General features: G+C 44.1%; 1 protein-coding gene across 18 annotated transcripts in view; it reads right to left on the bottom strand.

Moving 5' to 3' along the window:
- The window catches only part of PPIP5K1 (diphosphoinositol pentakisphosphate kinase 1), a 53,912-nt gene that overhangs the window by 23,557 nt on the left and 10,441 nt on the right, over positions 1–19,914 (bottom strand). For 5 of the 18 annotated variants that reach the window (XM_032297666.1, XM_032297670.1, XM_032297668.1 and 2 more), the window contains 20 exons: positions 19,521–19,622; positions 18,581–18,667; positions 18,386–18,461; positions 18,135–18,244; positions 17,966–18,048; positions 17,624–17,755; positions 17,342–17,463; positions 16,883–17,065; positions 14,725–14,866; positions 14,313–14,536; positions 13,862–13,989; positions 13,539–13,653; positions 13,262–13,369; positions 12,232–12,348; positions 11,919–12,083; positions 9,732–9,881; positions 9,003–9,093; positions 5,414–5,539; positions 4,652–4,714; positions 881–1,063 (listed from right to left, as the gene is read on the bottom strand). In XM_032297666.1, the coding sequence (XP_032153557.1) occupies positions 881–1,063; positions 4,652–4,714; positions 5,414–5,539; positions 9,003–9,093; positions 9,732–9,881; positions 11,919–12,083; positions 12,232–12,348; positions 13,262–13,369; positions 13,539–13,653; positions 13,862–13,989; positions 14,313–14,536; positions 14,725–14,866; positions 16,883–17,065; positions 17,342–17,463; positions 17,624–17,755; positions 17,966–18,048; positions 18,135–18,244; positions 18,386–18,461; positions 18,581–18,667; positions 19,521–19,622 (2,507 nt within the window). The remainder of the gene's footprint in view (positions 1–880; positions 1,064–4,651; positions 4,715–5,413; positions 5,540–9,002; positions 9,094–9,731; positions 9,882–11,918; positions 12,084–12,231; positions 12,349–13,261; positions 13,370–13,538; positions 13,654–13,861; positions 13,990–14,312; positions 14,537–14,724; positions 14,867–16,882; positions 17,066–17,341; positions 17,464–17,623; positions 17,756–17,965; positions 18,049–18,134; positions 18,245–18,385; positions 18,462–18,580; positions 18,668–19,520; positions 19,623–19,914) is intronic. The other 13 variants (XM_032297678.1, XM_032297683.1, XM_032297679.1 and 10 more) reach the window with 9 other exon arrangements.

Here is a 19,914-nt window from a genome sequence, read left to right as displayed (position 1 = left end):
TCAGCCCAGGAAAACCACATGCATGAACAGGATGGGGATGGAAGTTCTTTCTTGGTAATTTCCATCACAGCAAAGCTTCACCCTTCTGATCTACTAGAAAACCCCAGACTTGCTAGGATCTTTCTGCTGATTCTCTGCTCTAAACCCAAGAATTCCAATGTAGGTCTATCAATCTGGGTAGGGTCAAGGGTAAACATAAATATGTAACCTGAATACTAGGGACTGGTGATGGAAAAAAATGTCCCCATTGGAGGATCAAGAAACACACATTCCAACCACTTTCTCAGTCCCCAATCTTTCCTATGCCTCCTCAACATCTCCTTAAAAGGACTAAGGGTAGGCGGGACAACAATGTCTATGCAAGATAGCCTCCTGTTCACCAGTGACTAAAACCCGTAACTCAAAAGGATTATACTTGACCATTTTCTAACTTTTGGCCTTTGTTTGCCCCAAGGATACAATTGAGGCCTCTGTGCCTCAATTTCCCCTGAGATCTAGTGGGAGGAGGGCAGGAGAGATATTGTCTCTAGCTCCTCAGGGTGGCTAGAAAAACATTTGGACTTGGAGATGGTGGTAGTAGAGGGTTAGAGTGGTAAGAACAGATTCCAAGGCAAGAGATTACTCCTGTATTGAACAGAATTGGGGAATGAGTAACATTAGGGGGTGGTGAGAAAGGAGAATAGGAAGGGGATGAGCAGCCAATGCTACAGCTACCAGGCAGTCCAGCCCCAATCCCATCCAAGCAACTAAACGCAAGTTACATAACCTTAAGGCAAATAGGAGAAAGAAACAGGTGGGCTCTCCTGCCAGAAGTGCAATAAGCAAAGCAGTCAGTCCCAGCCAGGGTAGTGGCAGCAGCCAGCTTGGTGGCAGGGGGTACCGTAGAGGCACTCGGGGTCATCCTGGCCTGAGCGCAGCCAGTTCCGGAAGAGGCGCAGGTGGTAGGAGCACTGGTGCAGGTGATGCGCCAGCGTGGCATCCAAGGAGACTGGCCGGCCCCCTGTACAGTCAGAGGAAAAACTGCGCAGCAACCGGACCACAGGGTGCTGGTCATCCAGCAGCTCTGGAGGGGGTGAGGGGACCACGGCAGGAAGCACAAAGATAGAGAAAAAGAAGAGGGAGAGACAATGAGGGGGGCACTGACTAGCACAAGCATTACTGGGAGGTGGGGGCACTCAGATCCAAGGTCAGCTAAGAGAGAAGCAGAGATGGTCAGAGCCACTGGGCATCTCTTGCAGGGAAGAAGAGTAGTGTCATCACACAATGAGTCTGAAAGAAGGGATAGTGAGACCTCATCGTATAGCAATGCCCTCCCCTTCCTCCTTGAGCATAATTTAGTCGGTGCTTGTAGACAGCAGTCACATCATTGTGGACAGGGGTGAGCTGGCAGCTTTGTGGCTGGGAGCCTTGACTACAGCTTCAGGATTCCTCATCACTGGATAAACCCTACTTAGGGCCTGCATTCTCAGGTGAATGGATTTATGAAGTAGGGATAAAAAGGAAAAGTTCAGTCACTCAGAGAAAAGTGTCAAGAATGATATTGAGTATCAGGATAGTCAAGCTAAGAGAAAAGAAAGAAATAAAAAATAAAAAAATTAAAAATAATAATTTTAAAAAAGACAGTCAAGCTAAAAAGGCTCTTTTTAAGGGCAGGCCTTCTGGACCAGACTCTAGGATAGCCAAAGACAGGGATGGTATTAGGCAGATAGCACAGGAGACTGGCAGGAAACCAGGTGTAGAACTCCTTTAAAAGGGTACGTGTAAAAAAATGGAATCAATATGTGAAAATACCAACATTGACTAACCATCCTTTACCTTACTCTTGTTTAAACAATTAGTTTTTAAAAAGTATACATAAAACTTAGGACTTAGGAGGTACGATATCCATTACAGAAGCTGAAAGTTAGATAATTTTATATTTTCTTCCCACTGCTGGTGAGTCTAACTGTACTTTTTTCAGCTGGTGAGTAAAAAAGCTTTGATTCTGAACCCCTCATTTTAGCTACTTGGCAAACTTTGTGGAAGCATGTAATTCAGCTACAAAAGGTTGAAGGCAGCCAAAGCCATGTGGAGAGGGCTATAAGAGGAACAACAGAGAAAGATCTTACAGAAAAGTTATGGGATCTTAAAACATGATGTGAGGATGGACAAGAACTTGAGTACAGGATGTTGGTATAGAGAAGGTAGAATCAAGGCAGCTGAGGATGACTGCTCCAAACTCCAGAAGTGGCTTCACAAGGTGATCCCATGTGGTCGTCAGAGACCTTAGCTTGGATGTCAGGAGAGACTTCAGCTGTACCTAAGCTAGTCTTCAGAGTACTAACTGTATGTACCAATGGTCACAAAGTTATATGGGTTCCTAAAAGATAATGGGTTTGACAAATCTAGTGGGCACACACTGACATTCTGGATAAGGGTGAGCCACAGTCTTTACCGCTTTGCTAATTTACTTTGGTGAGTTCAACGTGCAGTTTAGTAACAGGCTATACTGGTGTGCTGGATATAGTCACAGCTCATCAGAACAGAGGCAGGGATAGGAGGAGGGCTGCTCTCTCATCAAAGTGTGGAGACACACTGCCTTGCCTCCTTTCCAAAGCCAGGTCCAGTATTTCCAGCTGCTGTTTCATAGCCAAATATCATGGCAAGGAGATGGTGATGATGGACCTGCTTGACTAATCTGCCAAAAGCAACTACAGACAAAACATCCACTTTGTAATTGCTGGTCAGTCAAGCAAGATCTTGGCCATGGAGGAGTGCCTTCATATTTCTTGAGGGTCAAACTGAATCTAGATAATCTTCCTTAGCAAGTGACATACAACTCCAAATTTCTCCTGTTGTCAATAGGTAGAGCCCAGATTCTTGCTTATTAAGCATGTTAGCCTCCAAGCTCCAGCATAAGCAAAACAAAGGAGGCCAGAAGACCCCCGAGGAAGTATGCAGGGTACTGGAGATCTTAAATTTGTTTTCCTGCACAATACCTGCATTTTCCAGGTAATTTTTTTCTCTCCTCCTTTTGGCAGAATTAATTCTTCTTCAGCAGATGAGGCTGCTAAACAAGGCTTCAGGGAACTGGAGATATATGGGTCTGAAGATCTGTTTTATGGATTTGGGTCTTTTCTTATGGCACCTAAGAACTAGGAGATATGTGATTTGCTCGGATTTCAGGAGCCCACATTCCTCATACTATACTGTGGACTCTAAGTCCAAGTTCCAGGCTGTGCTACTGATGCATCAGGTTGTATTCTCGAGATGGCTGTGGCACATGAAGGCCAAAAGAGCTTGAAGCTAAATGAACAGGCACACCCATGATGCTCTGAAAGGGGACTCCTGCCACAGGCACAAATGGGAGCCTGGGGGCAGAGATAAACTGAGCCAGCGTAGACTGGTCAACCTAGGGAGAGATTTGAGCAGTGCCTTATGAGATGTACAACCTGACTGGGCTAAAATCTAGCAGCTGCCACTTGCTAGACAATAGGAGATTAGCACATAGAGGTTTTCTAGTCAGGAAGCCAGCCTAATTTTACTTCCCTCAGAGAGTCTTAGCTCTTGAATAGAAGAAAACTCTCTCTAAAAAAAAACCTAGATTTGCCTTGAAGACAAAATACAATATAGAGAGAAAACAACTAAGGATACCAAGGATAAAACTTTGAAAGAGAGTGAGCCTGGGTTCTCCTGCAATACCCTACAAAGTGACCATACCCTTCAGTTCATGCTTTATAGAGATCTCCAAACTCTCCCACCTTAGTGTGGGCAGACCCAGTTCTTCAATGTTCTTAAAATATTATTCATTCCTAAGCTCCCCCAGCATCCCCAGCAGACATCTCAACTCTTCAAGCTTCTCTGCGATAGCTTTACCATAGGTAGGCTGATGCCACATGGAAACTACATTTTAAAAACTCAAGGTACAGTCCTTTTTCTTTTACCTACTACCTCCTACTCCTTTCTTTTTATTCTTGTATCCCAAAGCAACCTGGGCTCTTGTTTTTGAGGCCCAGGCACTAGGTTAGTAGTAACATAAAGCAAATGTCAGGAGCACAAGAGCCACATAAAATACACACAATGGCAGGAGAAATAAATATGGAGATGGGAAACTGTATACTCAAGACCAACACCCTTATAAGTAGACTTAGGAGCTGGGAATTGCAGCATTGCTCCAAAGAGGAACAAACTAGTCATCCACATCCACCCCAACAAAAGAGTTGGAGAAAAACCACAAAGATCAAAATTATATAAGCTGAGGAGTTAGGGGTATGAGGGAAGAAAAGAAATGGAATCAATCTAGGAAACATTATTTCCATCCTAAGAAGGGGAACCATCATATCTGTACACAGCCTGGCAGTCATGTGATAGGAAAGGGAGAGGTTTAATCAGTGTTTTGGTGGTGATGCTGACAAAAGCAACATAATGGTGATGATGGTGATTATGGAAGTAAGACCCTGAGTTGCCACAGGGATGGGGCAGCCAGGCTACAGCCAAGACTAAGGCTGTCACAAGGAAACCATCCCAGGAGGGACACTTAGTGAGTGGCTCATTCAGAGACAGCAGGGTATCAACACAGTGGAAGGAGAGGCAAAGTCAGTGTCAAAACTCAGTTAAGTGTCTACAGGTGACATGGTGAGGAGGAATGACATTGAGTCAGAAGCAAACGTACCGTTAGTCGGATGCTTTGCAAACGACACAGAAAATCGTTTTACGGCCGGGACAAACAAGAGCTCTGGGGAGAAAAGACATCATGGGGATTATACCCACCCTTGTCCCCACCCTCTGCTCTGGAGTTTGCCCGCAAGATATTCTGTTCTTTAAAGTTATTTATCTGATCTGCTCCCCTCCCGACCCCTTGGATTTCTAACTAACACGTCAATCTCTTTTCCTTTGGTAATCTCCTAGGAATCTATGTAGTCATCTCTACCACAATACATTTCTACAAACAACCCTAATTTTACTACTATGTCCTCTTTCTGGTCATTCAGAAATAAAATCTTCATAGAAATATTCATCCCTTCCCCCAGACTCTTTCCATATTATCTTTTCTGCCTTAGCTGAGCAATATTCCCTTCCCTAAACCCAATTTCCTGGTTTTAATTGAGGTTCCACTACATTCTTCCTAACCATGCATCATCCTCTTTGGTCCTTACCCCTACAGGCCAGAATCCAGTAAAGAGTACAAACTGATGCAGCAGAACTGTATGTGGGAGATTATGAAGGGATAAGCATAAATAAGTAGTATTTTTATGGCAAGAGGGAATGCAAATGGAGGGATGGAAGGGGTCCTGGTTCCTTCTCTCATCTATTACTGATGAAGAAAACTTGTTATAAGGTCAGTGTCATCTTTAAGCATGAATAGTTCTTGAGCTACGTCCTTGCTGAGAGACAAGTGAAGAAAGCAGTTATCCCCCAAAACCCACCCACATACCATCTCGGTGCTTCAGACTGGCAGGTGGTAGCTTTTTGCCATGGCTGCGGGCGTAGTCCTGAAGATTCGGGGCGCTGGAGGAGCCACCCAGCACTGTGGTGCTGAACAGCCCTGTGCACTGTGAGCCTGCAAGGCCGGGAGGGCATTAGTAGCCACATAAAGCTGCAACTATCATACAGAAGTATACACAACTTCACATGATAACATCAAGACACACACACAGCCATTCACAGCCACCACCATGTGGCTATTCCACATAACCACAAATGGCTTTATACTTGTCCATAGTCACAGTGGGCAAGCAAAAGGGGGATTCTTCTGAAGAGCTACATGGCAGAGACAAGAGGCCACTACAAATACAGGGTTAGTCATATTAGGGGATTCAAAGCTACTGAAAGGGATAGACTGCTCTCCAGGTGACTCTCAGAAATGTTAAAATAATAGCTCCCTCTAGATTCCCCCTAGATTTAATTCAGCACCCCTTACCCTGGATATATGGCTTGAGAAACACAGAAATCTAGTCCTTGTAGATTTGAAAGGAAAAGGCTTTGACTGAAACTAGAGACTGGGTTCTGAGCACTCACCTGGCACCCTTCCAATCCTTCCTAAGTTATTCATCCAACATCCCTTCCCTTCAGGCCTTTTTACCTTTCCCAAGAATGAAAGTATAAGACTCACAGTTTTTTTTTTTTTTTTTTTTTAGACAGAGTCTCACTCTGTTGCCCAGGCTGGAGTGTAGTAGCACAATCATAGCTCATTGCAACCTTGATCTCCCAGGCTCAAGTGATCCTCTCACCTCAGCCTCCCGAGTAGCTTGGATCACAAGTGCACACTACCATGCCTGGACAATTTTTTTTTATTTTTAGTAGAAACGAGGTCTCACTATGTTGCCCAGGTTGGTCTCTAACTCCTGAGTTCAATTGATCCTCCCACCTTGGCCTCCCATAGTGCTGGGATTATAGGCGTGAGCCACAGCCCTCTACCTCATTGAAATTTTTAAGCTAGAAGGGACTCAGATCATGCAGTCCAACTTTCTTATTTTAGAGATGAAGAAACTGAGATCCAAAAGGGACCTCCTTTACTCAAGGTCACACAGTCTGTTAGAGGCTAAGCTGGAGTAGAATCCAGGTTTCCTGACTCTGAGGACCAACTGTATTGTTAGAAAGTAAATAACTATTTTTTAGGAACCAGCACAGTTTCTGAAGTCAAGATGGATGCAAATTGAAGGGCATGTGAAGAGTAAGTTGATTATATGTAGAGCATGCCTATTATGTGATGAGCACCTACTAAGAAGGAATACAGGAAACAACAACAAAAAGACATGTTTTTTCTGCTTGTCGTCTTGTCAGCCTATGTTCAAAGCCAGTTCCCCATACATATAAATTCAAAGAAAGCAAAAAGAACTCCATTGCCAATGAAAGGATTAAATAAAATTTGAATAATCTCTGAAGGAAATAAATCATACCAGTCGCTGTCCCCAACAGCTGATCTAGAGGAGGGTTAGGACTCCATGGTCCCTTTTCCTACTACAGCCTATAAGGACAGAGTGGCCAAGAATAAAGAATAAACAAGACTGACACCCAAGTTCTCTGGATTTGCCCCTCTACTTCCAAATCCATCTTAGCCAAGACCCTGGGTTTGGTCTGGGACTTAACATTCATAGAGCAAATGGATAGAGTGTAAAGGAGGTCAATTCTCCTTGAGACCACAAAGAAAGGACCATGGTTTCGGGGTCCCAGGATTTCAGGGTCACCAGAGCAATCAGGAAGTTCAGATAGCTGATGATTTCCATGTTGGAATTCAGGTCCTCTCCTCTATAAAGCAACTTCCTCTACCTTTCATGCTCAAACAGGCTCTGGAATGAGATTCCAGAGATTAATAACAGTTGCTAAATATGACTGCTTTTCTTCAGAGAAGCTAAAACTAGCTGGCTGTATCCCAGACCACCCCAAGCTTTGTCCTACATACACTTCCTCCACTGAATACTTTTCTGGTGCAGTCGTGCCAACTCTGCTCTGCCCAGTCCTCAGATCACCTCAGAGGGTGGTCTCTACCTTACCACTACCATCTGTCAACCAGTTCCATGTCCATAATTCTGCCTTGTTCTTGAAAGCATTCCCATGGCCCACTTAACTGGGCCAGACACACCTATCCTCATTTCTAGTCTATCTGATACCTAGACACACCTATCCTCGTTTCTAGTCTATCTGAAACCTATTCTTTACTGGGACTTCTGGGAAGACAGGTCCATGTCACGGATCTAGACTACTTTTTTTTTTTTTTTTAGGGAGAGTCTCACCTAGGCTGGAATACAGTGGCGCAATCTCAGCTCACTGCATACTCCATCTTCCGCGTTCAAGCAATTCTCGTGCCTCAACCTCCCACGTAGCTGGCATTATAAGGCATGTACCACCGTGTTGGCCAATTTTTGTATTTGTAGTAGAGATGCGGTTTCACCATGTTGGCCAGGCTAGTCTCGAACTCCTGACCTCACTCAAGTGATCTGCCTGCCTTGGCCTCCCAAAGTGCTGGGATTATAGCTGCTGCACCTGGCCGGATCTACACATTTGTCATTTATTTCTCATGACCCAAACCATCTTCCTCATTTCAGGAATCTAGAAGGCAACTTGTTCTCATAAAATTAGCCTGGGAAGTTAACAAAACCTCTCTTCCCCTTGCTGGTCCAAAACCTGATCATTTTGGGGCCAAGAAATTGGGTCCCAAGGACAAAGGCAACAGAAAAATTAGAGGTGCTAAATAGAATAATAGGACAAGATACAAAGAGCCGGGGGACCAAGTCCAGACCCCACACAATCATCTCTGACCTCCAGTTCTAGTTGCTGGCTCACAAGGCACTGTGCTCAGAGATAGCTCCTCCCAAGGACCGCCCCCCTCCACCCAAAGAATACAATACCCTCTGAGGCTTGGTCCTTCCTGCTGTCTGTGTTCTTATCAAATGCTGAATGATGTTCTCTACCCCTTTCCAGGGATCAAAAAATCAAGAGATATTTCCTCAAAGTCCTGAGAGATGCCTCTGCCACTACACCAGTCTCAGAAGGAAGGGGAAAAAGTTACAGGATTAGGAGATGATGGAGGAAAGGACAAGGTGGTAGGAAGGGCAAGAGCAGGGATGTGAAAAACACAGGTTTCAGGGGAAGACATGGCACAATTCTTCAAATGAGGAATATGATATTTATGAAGGTTGCAAGTACCTCCGTTTATAGCTCTGTCCCTGATAACTCTGAAGGTTCAGAGTCTCCATGGCCCCTTAAGGTCTGGGCTAGACTGAAGGGACAGATAAGGAATGAGAGGGAAAGCCAAAAAAATGCCCTTTGACCAGGAAAATGTCGTTGGTATAGAAAACCAAGAGATAAACACCTTCCTGGGATGGAACAATTATCTGAGATCCAAGTTCACACCTAACTATGGATGATCCCACTTCATCCTCCCTACCCACCCCCCGCCCCGCCGATATTCCACTGACTGGATGGTCCCAAATCCCATGACAAAGGTTTCCCACAATAAAACTCTGAAGAACAGAAAGACGATTTTTCCAAAAATAGATGAGAAATGCTGGGAAAAAACATACCTAGGCCACTCTGCTTCATTTCTGTGGGTGGCCGTGAAGCTGAAAAGAGCCGGTAGCCACCAGGCCTTGAGGATGAAGTCTCAGAAAGTACCTGCAGAAAAAGGACTCTATATTAATCATTTTGCCACCTCAACCCAGAAGTATAAAGCCCAGGTCCTGAATTCTTGCCCCTATAAAGCCAAGCAATGTCAGAAAGTTTGGAAGAACCAAAAGATGTATAGGGGAAGAGGGATGAAAAGGGAATAGAGAATATACTTTATGGAGGGAACTGTCAGGGAATCCTTCTATACTAGAAAACACTTCTATTTTCAAGATACCTGTCCCCACAGCCCTCCCATTCCCAATCTGAGTTTGAGAAATAATTATTCAACCATTCCTAGTTATCAATAGAGTGGAGTTTCCTAATTGTGTCTATCCCCCAACCAGACTCAGAAAGCCAATCACAATGGCTCAGCCACAAATAAGAAAGTCTGGCCACCCTCTCTTCTTTCTGTGGAACAGTTGAGGCTACTGTAACCATACTACATACTATACTACATTTCTTATTTGAACCAAGAAGGAATCCCTCCCCTCCAACTATCTCACTCCTAGAAACATGAAATACAATTCTTAAAATGCCCACAAGGGCCCAATCACACAACTCCCAACACACACTCATCCCAACCTAGATAGTGTCTGAGTTTCTAGATCCCAAAAAGCAAAACAAGAGGGTGAGGTAGGGAGGGACACCTGTGTGCAGGACGCCAGGTGAGTGGTGGACACAGCCCAGGGCTGCAGGCCGATGGCTGGGGAAGGCCGGGGGAGGTCTCCTGACCTCCTGCGGCGCCGTCCCCGCAAGGGGATCAGGTCCAGGTTCCCCGTGCACTGCATGTTCATGACCTGCAATCAGACCGGGTGAAAAGCCGGTCACGGCTCCTTTAAACCCCAGGCTCCCAAAAGCCCCTGTGCCCATAGGGCAGAGCTAATTACAGGGCTAGAGAGGATGACCAGCTAGGGTATAGATGCTATGAACGTCATGGGTTTTATAATCTAAAATAGTTAAAAAATATGAGATGACAAGAGAAAAGAAGGGATGGGGGAAGGATGTAGTTGATAAGGATAAGACAGCCCAATGCCTATATTTATAGAGCAAGAAAGAGAAATATTAACATTAGTACTATAAGGCTTTGTGACCAAGGAGCAGAGAGATGATTTTCTTAAAAAGCTGAGGAAAATATCCTGGACAACTACCACCCTGGATAAGCCAAAGTCTAAGCAGCACTAGTAACTGAAAAGAAGGAATGTGATTACAATAGGAAAATTCCTATAGACCTAAAAGAAAGAAGTCAATCTTATCAAGTCTGAGAGATGATACACAGAGAGCTTTCCCTTGTCTGTGCCTTCCTTTTTTAAATTTTTAAAAAATTTTTGTAGAGACAGGATCTTGTCCAGGCTGGTTTCGAACTCTTGGCCTCCTCCCACTTAGGCCTCCTAAAGTGTTGGGATTACAGGTGTGATCCACCATACCCAGATGCCTATGTCTTATGACTGCATAAACCAGAAAAAGGGGCTTCAAGCACAACAGACCTAGGAGAGACTAGCAGACCATGTGATTGGGAAAGACATTTGGAGGAACAGTTTACAGATGGAAGATTATGTGTCATTCTATCCATATGAGTATATGAGTATAAAGGGTAATAGAGTACTACAGATACCAACTTATACCTACACCACAAGGAGAAAATAATGCATATCCTACCTAAAGAAACTCTGTATATTAGCAATGTCAATTTCACCTTAAAATAATCCAGAAGTAAAGAGTGAATCAAAAGAAGAGACTGCAGTTTATCTTCTCAGCTTTCTCCAAAATCTGAATTGCAAACCTTTTGCTGAACTAGATAAGCTAGTTATAGATTGTTCTGATATATCCCTAAAATGGAAAGACCAATTCCTCTAGGATAGAGACCTGGCACAGAGCCAGGTGACCAGAGTCCTCAGGTCAGAGTAGAATCCAAATCAGACAGTCAAAGTCTCTGAAACAGGGATAAATTGTGGTGTCAACAAGAATGAAAGTGATACAGAAGGAATTGGATGGGGGGGAAAAAAAGGGATGTAATTGGGCCAAAGACAGAAACAGTTCTTCCAGGAAAAAGACCAAAACAAAAACTTCAGCTGGTTAGCTGGACATGATATGAGATTAATAACACTTCCTTCCTCTAAGCTAGAGAACTAGGACGAGAACTAGAGACAAACTCCAAAAACAACAAAACACAGGCCCATGCTGACAAAGATCCTCATTAGAACAAAAGACAGACAGAGCTCTAGACTGACCCACTTTCTGGAACAACAGTACAGCTAAAGTGCCACGTATTTGCTCCTCTCTGAGCTATAATGTTTACCCAAGGTGACAAACAGCTGGAGAGGGCCAATTTAATATCAATTGTATTGTTATTATATTACTGTTTGTTGAGCATCCATAAGGGCGATACTACTCACATTTTACAGGTTAAAAAAATTGAGGTTTACAGAAGTTAAGGCCAGAGAAGTGTAGAGAAGTTACCCAGCCAAAGTCACACAGCTTCCAAGTATCAGACTGGGATTTTGGCCCAGAGTTTATGCTGTTTCTACTAGATTTCCTCTTAAAGAACACACCTTTTCAAATTCATCCAGAAGCCTCCTCTTTAATCTTATCTCTTTAAACCCTTATCTCTCAGACACTTTTCAATGGCAACTCTTTAATCTGAGAAGTAACAACCAGGTTAAAGAAACTCTATTGGGAGACCAGCTGTGAAAGAGAGATTAAGTAAAACATCAATCAGAGCAGGAGGACTCTGCTTCAAGTTCCAAGAGTCCCCACCAAGGGGACCTAGAGGATCCATGAATATAGTCCTATGAGCACTTTCACCCCTTCATTTTTCCCCAAGGTCCTCTCATTACCTCCATGGAACCAGCTTTTCGGTTACGAATGAGGGGTGATCTCCTTGGGAGGCCAGGGCCCTCAGGAGGCTGGGGTGAAGTCTGCAGTGCCCGGTCTGGCTCATCTGATGCCTTTCCTGGGCACAGGTTCTCCATACTGCCTTGGTTGGTTTTCATCTCCTCATTCTATACAACATGAAGGCAGATAAGAGAGGTGTTAATGATCTCCAGGCTCCTATTCCCAAACTACCCAACCTTTTTACTTTTCCCTGTACCGTTTCCCACCACTTGGTTCCTAAGTCCTTGAGTCCCAAATCCCAGCACTCTGACCCACCTCAGAAGAGGCTGGACGGAATCCACAGCCAGCTGGGGCACTGCCTTCTTCCTCAACACCTTTCACTCCAGGGCTGAAGTGTAGCTCCACATGGAACCGTTCCTCTGATAAGGGATCCTACGGGGCATCACCACAAGAGGGGGAAGTTTGGAGAAGCTTGTGGTGGAAGTAGAGAGGAACTCAAGAGGATTCATCCTCCCAGGAATTCAGGGTCTTGAACTACTCTAGGGCTGACCTGTTATAGCTTCCTTTTAACTATATATTATCTCTTACATGATCCTCATTCCCTCATCTCTACCATTTGTGATTTTGCCATGGCATGTGACTTTTGAACTTCCAGCCTTACAACCCTTCCCATCACCTTCCACGATAACTCAGCTTGGCTATGGTGCATATAGCAGAACACTTAAAGATATCTTATGGGCCGGGAGCAGTGGCTCATGCCTGTAATTCTAACACTTTGGGAGGCTGGGGCAGGCGAATCACTTGAGTCCAGGAGTTTGAGACCAGCCTGGGCAACATGTTGAGACCCCATCTCTACAAAAAATAAAAAAAATTAGCTGCACATATGCCTGTTATCCCAGCTAGTCAGGAGGCTGAGGTTAGAGGATCACTTGAGCCCAGGAGACAGAGGTTGTAAGGTTGCAGTGAGCTCAGACTGCTGCACTGCACTCCAGCCTGGGTGATGGAGTGAGACCTTGTCTCAAAAAAAAAAAAAAAGGTATCATTGTGGAGCCATATGTGGAAGATACATGTATACCGTGTTTAAGGAAATAAGACTCATAACATTGTCCTAAATTCCATACTCTTCCTAATGCCAGAGCTATGTTCTAGATTATCTCTCTGCTCAACACCATCCCAGAAAATATTTTCCATTCCAGTAGGAACCTCCTGGATGCTCTGCATCATGCTGTTCCTAAGTGCCACACCTAGCTCAATTCTCCAAATTATAAGGATAAGCGAGGTTTTTTCTGTTTTGTTTTATTTTTAATAGAGGTAAAAAGAAGGGGTGTTCCTCTCATCTCCTCACCTGTGTGTTGTCCTCATAAAGCATGATGACAATCTGGGTCATGTAGTTAAGCTCTGAGATGGCACTAAGATAATCCAAAGCTCGCTGCCATTGTGCATCCTGGGTCTCCTACCAAATGCAAAAACAAGTAAGCCATTGCTTAATGACAAGGGAGTCAGGGAATAAGCAGGAGGCCAATGAGAATGGAGAGAGCTTTCATTAAAAAAGCATGAGGAGAAGAGCAAAACAATGCTGGGAAAAAGCTGTTCACAGGCTAAGGAAGAAAGAGGATCCTTACATCAAGAAGACCCCCATAACGGAAGACACTGAGTAGGGAGTGGACATGGCTCTCACTGGTGAAATAGAGACGTGTTCGAACATGGCGACCTGGGGAGAGCACACCTCGGGAGTACCTAAGATAATAGTTAAATCACTCACACAGTCAGTTAACCCTCTTCCCACCCTTCTGCAAACCCCCTCCTCCCACCTCAAAGACTTCTCTCCTTTCCATCCCAAAATCTTGTCTATTCTTGGTTCCCCAAGCTGTCGGAGGCTTGATTTCCCCAAGGCTTCCTGACATACCCCTCCCTCCACCCAGCACCCCTCCCAGCCCTCCCTCACAGGGGATGCAGCTTGTTGACAGACTCATCTTCGTGGGTTCTCTGCAGGTCAAGTAGTATCTTCCGCAACAATGGAAGACAGAAGCCCACAGCAATTTCCAGTTTCTCTTCCCGACTGATCCCGTACTCCTAGGAGCCATAGGCCAGGAATAAATACCTCAGTAAATCTTGTTTTCTCATGCCTCATATTCCCAGGACCAAGATCATGCCTGTCATCACCTCAGGTCTAGGCTTCTTTCATATCCACTATATTCCCCCTCTTCCAGGTGTCTCCTGAATTAGCCTCCTGTACTTACCAAGAGTTAGAATGGACCCTGAGAAACGTAGCAACTCAACTTATATCTTCTCTAAGATTCTTTCCTCTAGTCCCAAATCAACCTTCCTTTCCACCTTTTCTCTCTTTCCTTCCCCAACACCTTATCCCCAGGTTAAGTCCCTTATACAAGACACACCTGGGGAATGACCACATCAGCCAATGCCTTAGAGAGACGGAGCAACTCTGCTGTGCCTTGAAGTCCCAGACTCCCATTGTGCTGCACATCATACTTGACACAGTCATAGATGTCAGGGATTTTACTGATATCATAGCGCCCACTCTTCTGTCGAAAGTCACGCTCCAGCTTGCTCCAACGCTGTAGCATTAGTTCTAGTGTTTCACTGTGGTAGAGTTGCAGGTCTGGAAGAAAGGCAGCAATCAGGTAAGAGTCAAGATTTTACCTCAAACAAAAGACCCTGACAACTCTGAAGCAGAACCAGAGGGATGAGGAGGCCTGGTCTCTGACATTTAGGAGATGACACAAGAACGCCTGAGAAACCCATCCATACCTGAGACCTTGAAGGGAAGATAGTAGTATTCACACCCACCTACAGACCTGGGGTCCTGCATTCGTTCTCGGATCTGGTGTGTGAGGTGTTCGATCAGGGCAAATACCTGATCACAGACCTTCACAGGATTCTGGATGATAGTCATGGAGTTGAGCAGGGAAGTACTTCTGGTGGGAGCCAGCTATGAAGAATAGAGAGAAGAAAAGCAAGATAGGCTCAGCACTAATTGTCCAGATTTCCTGTGAGCGTATTACACAGAGACTGCCTGCAATACAGATCTGTATGTTAATTCACTCCAGTGAGCATTCCTAGGTTACTGGGCATACTAGCAGTTCTAGGCCTTCAGGTAAGGGGGCTGCTCTAGCACATAGTCATGTAAGAGGGATTGAATTAAAAGGTCCAGAGAAAATAAAATAGTCCTAAGTTCTTTTCTTGGGGGCTCTAGAATACACATGGAAAATACTGCAGAATAATTAAACCAAAATCCCTCAAAATCTCCACAGAATGTTTTCAGGAGTAGAGATCAGAGATAACATTATCTTCTTCCTCTAAACAACAAGCTAGCCTGAGCATAGAGTAGAAATGCTGTCTCAGAACTGGGTTCCAACTCAGGCTTTTAGGACAGTCACAATCAATGAGAAATGGGGAGAGAGAATAAAGATTGCGGCTGAAATGCACAATTCTACGTAGGTCCTCGCAAGTTTCATTTTCGCTCGCAAAAGAAGGCAAGGCAGAAAAGGAAAACTGCCTTAGCTTTTTTGAGTTTGACAGTGAGCAACGGATTCGAAAATAAAGGAGCAAAGTCCTGTTCCTTATCAAGTCCTACTCAGACTTGAAAATGGAAGGGAAACAGAGAAACACAGAAATGCTATGGGCTCATAGCTACTTAGCTCATTTAAGAACCAATCAGAAATATTACACAACAATGTAAATGCATGTAATGCTACTGAACTGTACACTTAAAAATGGTTAAAGTGGTACCACAATTTTAAATTTTTAAACATTTTTTAAAAGAACCTATCAGAAATGAGGAGTGGGAAGGATAGAAAACCACTGCCTGGTCAATTGTAGCCTGAATACACAGGAAAAAGAATGACCATATTGGGAAATGGCATATACTAGGATTAATGCTGTAAGGCAATGTAACAGCCTAGGCTTTGGAGTTAGACTCCTTGGCTTCATATTAGCTGGATGACCCAGGAAAATTGCTTAGATTCTTCTGAGCCTAGGTTTCCTCATTTGTAAAATGAAAGGAAAGTCCTTGTGGTCTGCAGTCCTGATAGTGGTTTAAAGATGACCATCAATTCTTTGTCTTCCTTGCCTTCCCTTAAATCTGGCTGGCCCTGTGACTGCTTAACCAATAAAAAAATAACAAAGTTACGTTGCGCTAATTCTGGGCCTACACTTTAAGAAAGCTTCTAAGCTTCTGCTTTCGCATATTCTTAAAGCTACCATTTAATACGTTGTCCAGCTATCATGCTATAGAAACCGTATGAAGAACCATGTGGAGAGGAGAGGCACTGCGATTACAGGGAGAACATAAAGAGGGACAGAGCCAGCCATCCCACAATCCCAGCTGAACTTCCAGATGGTTCCAGCTCTAGTCAATATCTGACTGCAATTTCAGGAGAGACTCCAAGCAAGATCAGTTGAGCCCAGAACTGTGAGAGATAATAAAATGGTGGTTGTTTTAGGTTTCTATGTTTTGTGGTAGTTTCTTATGCAACAATAGATAACTGAAACTTTTTTTGTTCAGGATCCTTGGGATCAGCTGTGCTTTGGAACTGAGAATTTTTTGGACTTTAGAATACAGTACATATGCCATAGGTATATAATATCTCCATCAGGGCCTATGGCATAACCAAACACATTAATATTTCTGCCACAAAATACATGACTATTTACACTAAGTGGGAAAAATCAGGATTATAAAAATCTTACGACAGTATTTGTCAGGCTTAGCTGCCAAATAAATCTTAATGTCAACAAAAAAAATCTTTTTAATTTTTAAAATTGTGGATTAGAGATTGTGGCCCTGTACTTACCTCAAAGGGCTACTGTAAGGACTAAATGAGATATATGTGTAAAACAACTAAAACAGTGCCTGGCATGCAGTAAATACTATTATTTACTGCATATAGATCCCTACTATATAGAATTCAAGGAATTTGAGACCCAGGATATTTTAGACTCTGACCTGATCGTAGTCCTCAGGGCCAAAGGGTGCATCCTGCTGTAAAATATGGTGCAGCCGAGCCTTTACCCGGTGCTGGCAGCTGCTCAAGGAATCCCCATCGCTGTCCAGGAGCCCATTCATGTTGGCACTCTTCACCATTTGTACCAAAATGGGTGTCAGCTCCCCTTCTAGAGCCAGAAGGCCCTAAAGGGAAAGCACAAAATCTATCTGTTTCCCTTCCAGGTTAGTATTCCTAGGCCTAGATGGTCCCATTCGGAGATTGAATGGGAGCTGGTTGAAGAGATAGGGCCTACCCTCACTAATTATTTTCAGCTCATTCTCAGTAGTACAGAATGGGTCTGATACATGCAGAAATTTCTCTGAGTTGGCCTACAAGCACCCTGAAATCCTCAACTGGTTCTCCAAACTCTCTGCTTCTCTACCTAATGGAAGCTGGGACTATAGCACTGTAGTATGCACCTTGGCAAAGGCAGCAGCAGTCATCTGGACACGACCCTCATCAGAGGCATAGATCTTGAGATCATGGCGGAAAGTGCTATGGAGACGAAGCAGCCCACAACCAGGGAAGCCAGCATAGTCACCTGGGGACAAAGGTGAGGACCAGGAATGGACTGCTATAAATATTCATGTGGAAGAAAAAATACTAATTTCCCCACTGTCTCTGTCCCTTCATTTCCCCCAATTTACTCTCTAATCATTTTATCCCAGACCTGCTAAGTGTTTACCCCTCAAAACACTCACCCTGTCCTCCAGGGTACATGCAGCGAAAAGCTCGCCCCAGCTCCTCAGCCTGAACACGGCCAGCAGGAGTCAGTTCTCCACCCCACTTCAGTACCAGCAACAGAGATGGGGCCAGAGCCTCCCTTTGTGGATCTGAAGAATAAAAGGCAGTGAATGGTCTAGATCTAAGAAAAACAGTGGAAATTTCTAAATGTTAGGTCTTCTAAGGAGACCAGAAAGGTAATTTAGGGTAGAGGTCATCTATAGGCTTAAGTAAAAGGGATCTGGTGAGGAGAGAAGATGGAAAAAAAATTAAAAGAATACAAGATTTGAGAGGTAATGGTAAGGGGGACTATATCTTACCTTGTCCCTCATTAGAAGCTTTTACTCCATGAGGGTAGTAAGTCAATTGCACCTTCCGGTTTATACCTGAGAAGTGACCATACCTGCAGGATAAAGTCACAGTTGATTTTCTGTACCAGCACCCCAATTCTCACTGTTATTGGCTCCCTTTAGCTATCCCCTTTCTCACATCTCCAATACAGACTTCAGCTGCTCTAGTTTTCCAGTCTTCTCCTCGATCTCACCACCTGGTTCTTTCTCCAGTTCAGCCAACAACAGCCTTGTGATGTCCAGTACCTCCTAGAGGAAATAATAAGGTATCTAGCAGAAGGCCAAATCCTGGACAGTTACCTTTTCATCTTAGTTTTTTATCAAGACCCCCAATGCCATATCCTCTATCTTTCATAGCACTGCTCCTCCTGGCCAGATTCAATACTTTACCTGGAGCTGCTCAGGTCGCTTGAGTTTCAATTTCCCTGTCTTGTAGCCACCATGTTTTTCAAATAGAGCAAAAAACCTGAAGAAGTAATGAGAAGCTTCAGTGTGGGATGAGACAGTCAAACCCTCTAGGAGTTGCTCCCCCATGCAATCTTCCTCACAAAAACCTATTTGTGTAAATTAGGATACTCTTCCTACCTTGAGTGTGTCACTTCCATCTTCATCTTCTGCTTGGGAGTACGATCTCCATGACGAATAATTGCAATGACACAACGAAGTTCCATCCTAAGATCATAAATGTGATCAGAGCTTCTCCCATGCCCCCATCTAACCTCCTGTCATCACATTACTTGACATGTCAAAAAACAGAGGGGCTGGGCAGGGTTCACGCCTGTGATCTCAACATTTGGGAAGGCTGAGGTGGGAGGATCACTTAGGTCCAGGAGAAGCACAGGGTGAGTGTGAGCAACATAGCGTGAGCCTGTGTCTATAAAAAAGTTAAAAGAGAAAAAATTATCTAGGCATGGTGGCATATGCCTGTGGTCCCAGCTCTTCAGGAGGCTGAGGTGAGAGGATCACTTGAGTCCAGGAGGTACAGGTTGCAGTGAACCACAACTCAACATTGCACTCCAGCCTGGGAGACGGCCAGACCCTGTCACAAAAAAACAAAACAAAACCAAAAACCAACCAAACAACAACAAAAAAAAAACAGAGGAAAAGGGAACTGAGATTAGGAATATATATGGAAGCTGGACATGGTGGTTCACACCTGTAATCCCAGCACTTTGGAAGGCCGAGGTGAGTGGATCACTTCAGTCCAAGAGCTCAAGACCAGCCTGGTCACATGGTGAAACCCTGTCTCTGCTAAAAAGGCAAAAATTAGCCAGATGTACTCACCTGAACCCAGGAAGTGGAGGTTGCAGTGAGCTGAGATCATGCCACTGCACTCCAGCCTGGGCAACAGAGCAAGGCTCTGTCTCAAAAAAAAAGGGAATATAAGTGGAGTTAAGAAGACTGAGCAGAAGAGACCCAGGCGCTGATGGTCAGATAGTATGGGGTCAGGAAGTAACCTTTAGTCTGGCTTAAGGAATCCCATGTGTCTTTGGTAAGTTACTCCAGATTTTTTACTTTTGCTTACATAGTGCCAGATGTGGTAGGAACAATGGGAATGTCCTCAGCCTCTGTGGGGATGGACCACGGGATTTGGAACTGTGGGGCAAGCTCCCGCATTATGGTGTTCCTAGAAAGAGAAATGAAGAAGCCATGTGAAAATGAATAAACCAGAACTACTCATATGAATAAAGCTCACAAAAACAAGCAGACTGCAGGCAGAAGAATATATTAATATAAAGTCTAAAAACATACAAACAAATACTCATACATATGTAGTAAAAAATATAAATAAATATATGGGAATGACAAACACCAAATTAAGGATTGTGGTTCCCTCTGGAGGTAGGGAGGCAATGTTATCAGGGAGGAGTATATAGGGGCTTCAACTATATTCTTTTTTTTTTTTTTTTTTTTTTTTT

The sequence above is a fragment of the Sapajus apella genome, unplaced genomic scaffold, assembly GCF_009761245.1.
Source record: "Sapajus apella isolate SASKATOON/1434 unplaced genomic scaffold, GSC_monkey_1.0 scaffold37, whole genome shotgun sequence".
NCBI classification, from domain to species: domain Eukaryota; kingdom Metazoa; phylum Chordata; class Mammalia; order Primates; family Cebidae; genus Sapajus; species Sapajus apella.
Note: the sequence above shows the minus strand (reverse complement) of the source record. Positions and strands in the feature narration are given on the sequence as shown.